General features: G+C 41.7%; 1 protein-coding gene across 1 annotated transcript; it reads left to right on the plus strand.

Moving 5' to 3' along the window:
• Window positions 1–913: 913 nt before the first annotated feature.
• Window positions 914–6,026, plus strand: LOC131227623 (ras-related protein RABA6b-like). The gene is made up of 2 exons (XM_058223428.1): window positions 914–1,362; window positions 5,497–6,026. The coding sequence occupies exons 1-2, from the start codon at window positions 1,133–1,135 to the stop codon at window positions 5,924–5,926; spliced, it is 660 nt and encodes a 219-aa protein (XP_058079411.1). The 5' UTR covers window positions 914–1,132; the 3' UTR covers window positions 5,927–6,026.
• Window positions 6,027–10,163: the final 4,137 nt, after the last annotated feature.

Below are 10,163 nucleotides of genomic sequence, written 5' to 3' on the forward strand. Positions count from 1 at the left end.
TAGTCCATAACACATTTTGTGGACAACTGTACAAAATCACACTTATAGGATGATCAAGTCTATCCTTAAGTTGGTCTTACTTTCTATAGCCATTCTTTTCCAGTCCATGGATGAGATGGAAATGATTTACCAACAAAAATGATTCTTTAGAATCATAAGCAATCCATGATGTCCACTAACAAATAGACGTATCAAATTGTTGATTGGACCTATTTTGTGTAAAGAATTTTGACCGTCGATATTAAAGGGCATTGATCAAATGGTTAAAAATTTTCAGATTGGTGTGATGTTTGCATGGTAGCCCGTGAATTCTGCACTGCACCTAATGAATAATCTGGATCAATTGATTTAACTATCTAAGTATCCAAGTCGAACCAGGAGTATTATTACTGCAGTGGTCTGAGAGCACGGGATAATTTCTCTATTATAGCTGTCTAAATGAAAATTGATCCAGTGCTTGCATGCTCATTGATAAGTTATAGTGATATGAATGGTAGTTGGACACATGGAAAACCTATCCAGTGGATTTGAGCCGCCCATTTGGTCCAGCTTACCCTTCACGGGCTAGGAGCAAAAAAAACAAATAAATAAATAAAATCATCATTTACAAAACGCACACTCAAGACCGTTCATTGGGAAAAAAAGGCGGTTGGGGGGGCAATCAAGTCGGTGCAGGACAATTTGATGATGCTGACCATCCGAGATAGCTTGAGAAACAGACAACAACAAAAAAGATGGTCAACGTTCGACGGGATAAGATCATCCAACCAACATAATTTTCAGGCCCCGTGGCATACGAAAGAGCTGGACATAATGAACGGTCCTGATCAACGATTAGGTTTATGGCGTGTCCAAATGAAACTCATGGTGCTAGAGCACTAGCTTATTGATTTATTCTCCTTACCATTTTAAAATGATACAGGGCTAAATCGACCCTTGTGTCGTTTTGGTCGTTGTCACTCCCTCCAAAGGCCCTCCAAAGGCTATACACCGAGAGGTTTCCATGTATATTGCTTATTTCAATGACATGACCTAACAAAGCCTTTTCCGATCTCTCTCAAGCCTTTTTAAACTCTTCATAATCTCTGCTTTCTTGCTCTCCCTCTTCTTTTGATTTTTGTTGGAGAGGAAGATGGGCATGACCATGGCGGATGCGTTCGACGATGAGTGCGATTATCTTTTTAAGGCGGTGATGATCGGCGATTCGGGTGTTGGTAAGACGAATCTCCTATCGATGTTCTCCCGAGGCGAATTCCGTCTTGATTCCAAGCCCACTATCGGGGTTGAATTCGCTTACCGAAACGTTCGTGTTGGAGATAAGCTCATAAAAGCGCAGATATGGGACACTGCCGGCCAAGAACGGTATGCTTTACTCATTTATTTATTATTTTTTTTGGGTTTCGCAGGAATTATATGATCCTGGCTTTTGGAGGGTACAGTCTACGGTTTTAGTCCTACATATGGTGTTAATGGTTCACTGATCCAGACCATTGGTTTTTTTCGCCCAGCCTTAGATAGATCTTGAGAGTTCTTTTGGTTGAATGTGAACCGTTTATTTATTTCTCATCTACACCATCTACTCATGAGACACCAATTTGTGGGATTAGAATTGTTCTACTGAGGAGAATTTTGGACCATGGTCTATCCATGGTGGGACCCAGCAGACCAATAGTCTGGATCATAAGACGGGCCCACATGCAGAAGAAAAACTCGTGTGTACTGTTCATATCCCTTGGTCGAGGATCATATAATATCTCTTTGACTCTTTCTTTTTTCCTATTATATTCCACTTTCATTACCCCATTTTGTGCGTGAGATTAATGTTGGAACCTTTGGGTGTAATATCCCATTCTTTATTCTTCATGAACAGTCGACATTGATTAGCTGAAATGATCAGATACAGCGAATGTATCATAACCTTCTGAGACACAGCCATTCTTTTCCCACCAACATAGTACATATCTAGAATATCCTACCCATAAAAAAGTTCGGCCAAACCATGAGGATCATATAGTACAAAAATCAGGCAGAACCACAGATAGATGAAGGTACAACGCTGATAGCCATGGACAGTCGATGGTATGACTTAATATAGTGTTGTAGCACATCTAGTTGGTGGATTGGGTTAATTTTAATAACAGGTGATTATCATGTTGTGTTTCACCGTTTATACAGCTAGAATATTCTTCCTAATTGACAACTTGGAGTGAAATAGAATGGCTGTATCGTAACTTATGATACAGCCGTTGGATCTGATCATTTCTCATTGATAAATTGTGCCCATCACCTTTTCAATGTTCGGAGCTGCTAGGTGGGCAGGGGGCATCTAGGTTGAATAGTGGGTCACAGTCATCAGCACCGTTTGATCGCGTTTAGATGCTCTTGAGTACGATATACACTGGGTATACGGTGTATACACTATTTACAAGGGCATAAAAATATATAAAACACTCGTTACTCATTACACAAAACGGGTAGATTCAATATTCAAAGAAACACAATCATATCAGGTCAAGACATCATCTTACCTAATTAAGTGATGTTTGCTACCCCGCTCACCGCTACATGCAGACACATGTGCGAATGTTGCACCTGTGTAGATCATCTGAGCCGTGTATTAGGTGAGCCCCGAACTTACTTCCGCCAAATGTCGGGTGGGCCAGATGTGGACAGAAACAATGTGTGGTCAAGAAATGCTTGATTTTTTCTTTTTGAGAGACGACCTAAAGGACACGACCGACTTGATGTGCGGTTCAGATGTCCTGCACCTACCATATTGGTGCTTGTTTCGAATTGTGTGGTAATAATAAGCCGCGGTCTAAAATATCTAAGAAAATCTAAAGATACCAGATCAAATATGAATGAAGTTTTAAGTCTAACATAGCCATGCAACTGTTCGTCTCCTTTCATTTTCCTCAATTTTCTACTCACGCATCATTTTTTAATCTACATTAACATAACTTATTTTATATTTAGATCTAAAATCTTAACTAATCTTTCCGAAACTCTCTCTCTCTCTCTGTCTCTCTCTCAATATTTTCAAAACTTCAACAACCCAACCCCTATGGTGAAACATCAATGACAGAATTGACCATGTTGCTACATTTTGGGAAGGGGATCATTACGTACACAATGATGGATGGTTGTTACCATACACCCCTTGCACATTCGCAACATGTGACATGCGTACGACACTTAATCAATGCAATGACTGGGGAACACAATTAAGATAGCTCTGTGTAAAAAGTCCAACCGTCGTGAACTGATGGTTGTTTTAAATCAGACCTGCCAAGAATCTATGACTCCACGTGCGGTCCACCTGATTAGTAGATGAACCTGAATTTTTTGCCAGGGGTATCTTTAAGGCGGGGCCCACCGTTACCGAGGTCGGATGCTCAGATTTCTTTAAACATGTGATACTTGTGCCAGGTGTGCACAAACGACTCAGTTCCTCTGCGGTTTACGTTATTGGTTGGTACATACATGCAATAATCGTCTTTGCATTCCCACCAGTGGGATTCCAATTGGACACCGAAAGCAATAGTGCATGTCTGAGAATTCACGGAGCCAGGCCTACTTCTTGCCTACTACCCAAAGATCCATGCCAGACTCACTGTTGTAGAGCGGGTTGCGGACACCTTTATGCACCGGATGGACTAGAGAAGATCATATCATAGGCGGAAGTGATTAGAACCGCCGGATCTCTAAATCATGCACATCTCGCCAACCAGAATAAGTTATTCGGTATACTATATATAATTTTGGATAGTAGAAGCTACTTTAGCCATTCAACCCTGCTATGCTAGATTCGCACGCTGGATTTGTGAGATTCCATCAGATCGACAATTGAAATCCTTTTTAATTTCATTTTTACTATTTATAATAAATTTTAATTCGATCATAACTTTTAACCCTTTGAGCATTAGGAGTGGTGCCCAACATGAAAAGGGCTTAGAAAATTTAGGAGAATAACGTGGTTAGGCCAAATTGGACACTTCTTATTTTAACCATGAAGTCTGGTAGAAATTAGGACAGTATATAAATAGTAAGTTTATTATTCATTGTAAGTCATATTTTTATTGGGTTTGAGTTGGAGTTTGATTCTGAAACTTCTTCTTAGGTTTGACATTACTATTTAAAGGATTGTAATTCTTTTTATCACCAATCTATCTATTTTCAAATTTATTAGAATTTATTTATATTTTTCATGGTGGATTCGAGGAATCTCCGTGAGGAGTGTAGAGAAACTCCGTGGATTCGGAGTAATTATCCTTGGGGAAGACGGTGATTGACCTCATCATGTCCATCCCTGCATTAATCACTCTCTCCAATAGCTAAACATCCAGAAACAAGAGAAAGGGCTTATTTAGCGGCTGAGTTGGGCTGGTCTATGGGGCTTTTGGGTAGACAAAGTCCTGGTAATCTAATGGGCCAAAAGAGTCAGCCCATGTCTGGCCTGCCCATCCAAACTTTCACAAGTATGATAGACTAAGCTTTTTTGGGCTAAACTGCACTTAGATATGTACACTTTCAATTCAAATGAAGATGGCAGGAGAGATTGAAAAAAAAAAAAAAAAAGAACAGAGAGAGAGTAAATGAAAGTCGTTGCCACACAGATGCAATGGCTACATTCCCAGAGAGAAACAAAGAAGCGTTGGAGAATGGTTTCAATGGTGGAGGAACCATCCCCTGGCCCACTTGAGGTTTAGATCTGCCTCGATTTTTGATATGTATGGTATAGACTGTCACATTGTCATTGCGGTGGGCTGTACAGAGCCTTCGTTGCATCCCTCTCATACTATGCATCCAAGTCAGGCTACGTGTAAAAAAGAACTCAGAGAACCGACTACTCACATGAATGCCGGAAAAGACAAATATAGTCCTGGTTGATAGGCCGGAGGTATTCCAAAACTACCTATTTACATGACTCGCTCTCATGACTAAATGCAAGGGTAAAATTGGCCAAATGCTAGTCCCACTATGTATTACAGAGTATATTGCTGATGGTAGCAAGAAAAAGATGCCTATTATGGTTCATTATCTTTCCTAATGTATTGAAAACAGATGCTGTGTCTAATTACAGTTATTCGTAGAATGATGTCCTAATAAGGATACGGATGACCGAAGAAGCTTCTCACTGTGTCTGTGGTACCATGTGATGATCTAGACCGTTCATCAAGGAGGTCCCACCACATGAGTCCTTTTCTAATAAAACTTTCTAGGGACAGTGAGATCTCTGATTAGTAGGATATCCACCATGTAGGACGGTATGGATGAACAGTCTGGATCATCACAAAGCAGGGCAGAAGGCAAGGAGCATGGGCACACTCCTAGATACTTGCATGCTTAACATTTCAGATTTATACGCATTTAAATTATCTTATTCTTCAACCACTTTGATTGAAGTTTGCTACTGATTAAATAGACCGTTCTTAGGTTTTCTTCAATAATAATTAATATGACCCTTGATCATTTGTGTTCTTATTACTTTCATAGATTTAGAGCAATCACCAGCTCTTATTACAGAGGTGCTCTGGGCGCCTTGCTAGTCTATGACATAACACGGCGGGCCACATTCGAAAATCTAAAGAAGTGGCTGCGAGAGCTCCGTGAGTTGGGTGATTCCCAGATGGTGATCATGCTCGTGGGGAACAAATCTGATTTGGGCCACAAGAGGAATGTGAATGAAGAAGAAGGGCGGATGCTTGCTGAACAAGAAGGGATCTTTTTCATGGAAACATCGGCTTTTGAGAATACGAATGTAGAAGAGGCATTTGTGCAAATGATTACCCAAATTCACCAAGTAACCAGCCAGAAAAGCCTCGATGCGAAGGTCACTGAAACGACCGCACCTTGTGCTGGCCAAATAATTCTCAATGTAGATGAAGTATCAGCGACTAAAAAGGCCGGTTGTTGCTCTCAGTGAATGGTTTAAAAGGACACGGAGACATGTAAATTTGGTTTTTACTTGAAATGATTACAATTGATTTACAAGGATCATAAACCAGGCGAATGTTATATTTCCATTCTTTACTGTCTACAAAAGGAGTAGAGAGGGGTAAAATTTTGGGATTTTTACCATAAAATTCAACAGGAAGTTATATTTTATCAAAGAAACGCTCTATAATTATATTTTAGGAGGAGGTACTTTTTGAGGGATAAAAATGTTCTCATTTATATTTTTTCTTTAATAAATAGTGAAAGTTGAGACTTGTGGAGCACACGTTGTGTATGTGTATGACATCCAACCCGTCAAACGTATGCACCACAGCATGGTGATAACATGACTAAAGTATCAGGTCAATCAGATCATCAGATAGGCATTTGTTAAACAGGGTAGGATGTGAGACCCACAACTTTTGATTCTTCACTGTATCGTGAAGAAAGTGGAGGGCAATAAATGCAATTTCTCCTCTTAAAAAGCACCGCGGGGTAACGGTTCCTCGAGGCACTATTGGGTAAATCCCAAATCCTTGAGAAACTTTAGGGTAAAAATTCCTATAATTTTCTAGAAATCTATTTTAGGAGTGGCTAAACCCGGGGAACCAATGAACATGAGATGGGTTTTAGACCAAAAGAATGGGCATTTAGGTAATCATGGAGAGCCGTGTGGCTGTTCTCCATCTGACTCTTCGTTTCCTTTTGCAAGTGGAGAATATCCACTTGCAGAGTATTGTAATCACAGTCGGTTGAAGCTGTTGTGGATCCAACCAGTTGGCATAGGTAAAATCCAAACCGTAGATCTGTTGCGCCTCGCCATATTCACCATACCACCAAAAATAATAATCCAGATCAAAGACTTAGATGGGGCTCACCATGGGGTGCAATGTACGATAATCTATATTATCATATGGTTTGGCCCACCTGCCCACCCTTTTCTTATGATCATTATTTTTATGTTCCTACCCTGGTGGTTCTCTTCTACGGAATGGGCTGGATGTCATATACAAAAGGCGGTGGACTGTGCATTCCATCTAAATGTTTGCAGGAATGTGCCCCATTGTTCCCTTTGGGTGGCCCACCTAATCAAGGAGGGTTTTGGGAGATAGGGCTAGCATGGGGAGGTGGCTTACAAAGGATGAGTTCGATGGCACTCTCACATCACATTGGGCTCGACACAGCTACCATACAATATTTGAATGTGTATAATCATTAACCCTCTTAGAAAATCGCCCCATTGATGATAGTGGCCTCATCGCATCCTCGAAAACATCAGCTACCCCACCTCTAGTTCAATAGTTGTTGGGAGCCACGTAAGCACATAGAGATGAATCAAGCAAAATACTCCAATGGTATGACCAAGTTCAAACAAAAACAAACTAAATTTTACGTGGAAAAGATTTTGCGGGGAAAAAAAAACACGACACGAAGTGACAGTAATGCACTATGAAAGTAGAAAAATATAAGAGAGAGATTACCGATTCTAACAAGCATCGAATCTACTCCTCAAGCCCAATCTATGCCCTTGAAACTATTAGAAACAAATTTAGAAAACCTAAAACACCTCTCTATACTCCCAATTCCCGATTACACCCAATATAGTATCACAATCGGAATAGGAAACAAATCTAACACTAATGCAATTTTGCGCACGCAGTCATTGGCACATTTGATGGGACTTTGATGGCATCGACGATCTGTTAATGGTATCGAATACCTTTGATGATATCTAGTAAAACACCCAAACCTTCCAGTGATAAAACATGGATTTTCTTGATTTTTTTTCGACGGCATCGACATTTGTTCAATGGCATCAAGTGGTCTGTTGATGGCATCGACAAATCCTGTTATTTACATATTTGTGACATTAACAACAATCTCCAACAAGACTTCAACCTTCATTCTTCATGGCTTTATATCATATTATTTAATTCCAACTTATATCATAGCTCCATCATCGCTTCTCGTGTACATTCCATCTTCCTTTTACGCCTTCGTCAAGTCAAGAGAAGTTGTATAAAACTTCAACTTTTTTTATGGGAACCACCTTTGTGAGACCCGTATCCTAGCCCGTACCATTCGGTATGCCTCTGCAGTCCTCCCGGTCAAATTCCGGCGACCCGTGATCTGTTATCGGCGTTTGTGCACAATCCTGAGTCGTGTCCTGTATTCTTACATCGGCTCGATCTGAGACTTGTACCCTTGCGACCGCATCGTCGCTGCGGTTCTGACGCTACGTATTACGCGCCGAGGCGATACCTGGGCTAGGAGATGTGGGCCCGTGTTCAATTCGAGAAAAACACCAATCAAGTCAAGTACACCACCCATGCACCATGCCACCTCACCCTTCACAAGTCAACTCTCTCTCCCCACCCATCCCTCTTTTACCCAAAATTCAAACAAACCCATACCTCACCATCCCTCTCTCCCATCACCCCTCTCTCTCTCTCTCTCTCTCTCTCTCTCTCTCTCTCACACACACACACACACACACACACACACATTCTTTTTCTCATTCTCCAAGCAACCCACGTCCAAGCAAGCTCCATGAGAGAACTTTGTATAGCCCACTTCCTATCTCTTATCCCCACCCTCCAAAACCAATCTCGACCGTTAAATCTCATCCATTGGAGCTCTAGAATGTGTTAATGAAAGAAGAAGTCCAAGAAGAAGCAAAGGTGGGTGATTTGTATGATAGGTTGTGTTTCTTTTATGATGGGAAAGTGGGACCCACCAATCAATGGTGAGGATCCCATCTTGGTCTCACCATGATCACATATATGTATTGTAATACATGAGGGGCCCATAGTGACGGGCCCCTCCCACAACCATTTTTCTCTCTTTCCCTCTCTCCATTTTTTTGATGATGTGTGGTCCACCTAATGTGTTCAGCACATCAGACCCTCCAGGGCCAGCAGGCCCACCATGATGCATTTTCTCCAAGCTGTCTGTCTATCTAGTGGAGCCCACCTTTCTATCCATTTTGGGACAGGCATTGATAAAGGAAAAACATTAATATCAGCCCTGATCCAAAACAGGTGTGCCACACTGACGTGGACCCCACCTGATATATGTGTTTCATCCATGCTTTCCACCGTCCAATAAGGGACGGTGGAGCCCACTTGATATATGCATTGTATATTCACCGCCAGCAGCAGGCGTTGCTGGAGGAAATGTCAGAGATATCAGCTTGATGCATAAATTTTGGTGGCCCACTCATGTGGACCCTACCTTAATGTATGTACCTGATCCAAACTGTCCACCTTACTTCCCAGCTCATTTTAGGCGTTGAGCCGAAAAATGAAGCTGAACTGAATCTTTGGCGGGCCTTATCATAGAAATAGTCGTTTTGGGCGATTTAATTTGTTAGGGCCCGTTGTGATGTTTCTTTAAGTCAAAACATGCTGAATATTGGGCTTGTTAGATGTGTCCCGAGCCATAGAACCCAGCAAATGGAGTGGATCCTCCTGATGTGGACCCTACCTATGAAAATCCACCAGAAAATAATTTAAAAAAACATACAACAGATGCTGCTGCTGCTATCGTCCAGAGGACGCTACAGCAGCGTCTTGCTGCTTTGATGAAAAAGGGCAGGGACGTGGGTCCCAGCCACAGGCCCCACCGCGATGTACGTTGAACATCAACACCGTGTATTTGATGGGTCCCCTTTAAATAATGGGGCACCCCAAAAATCAACCGTACACGGAGCTCAGGTAGTCCACACTACAGAAAATAGTGATGAGTTGAACGTCAACCATTGAAACCCTTTTTGGGTCACAGAAGTTTTGTATCTATATGAAATTTATTTTTCCTATTAATTCAGGTCTTTGTGACCTTGTAATCATATTGGATGGAAAATAAACATTATGGTGGGCCCCACGTGGGACCCACCTGGTGTGGACGTTGATTAGCTAGACTACCTCCCTGCTGCATTGCAGCCATGGAACCCACACACGTGTGGACTCCACCATACTGTATGTGTTTTCATCCAACGATCCATCAAGGGACGTGGCCCACCTTGGATGTTTGTATTCTGCATCCTCACCGTCCATCCATCCACACATGTAGACCACCTCGCTGGAGTACTATTTCCTGACCATCCATCATCTAGATGGTGGATGTGGGCCACCTCACATCCAGTCCCTGGATGTGGGATACCACTAGGATTTGTGTATTTTTTTCACACAGTCCTTATGTGGGACCCACTCAGTGTATGTGTCTTT

Source organism: Magnolia sinica, chromosome 15 (assembly GCF_029962835.1).
Source record: "Magnolia sinica isolate HGM2019 chromosome 15, MsV1, whole genome shotgun sequence".
Taxonomy (NCBI): Eukaryota; Viridiplantae; Streptophyta; class Magnoliopsida; order Magnoliales; family Magnoliaceae; genus Magnolia; species Magnolia sinica.

Coding starts and splice junctions, on each gene's coding strand:
- LOC131227623 (XM_058223428.1), top strand. CDS start 1,133: ATGGGCATGACCATGGCGGATGCGTTCGACGATGAGTGCGATTATCTT. Junction 1,363..5,496: donor GACACTGCCGGCCAAGAACG/GTATGCTTTACT, acceptor TTACTTTCATAG/ATTTAGAGCAATCACCAGCT.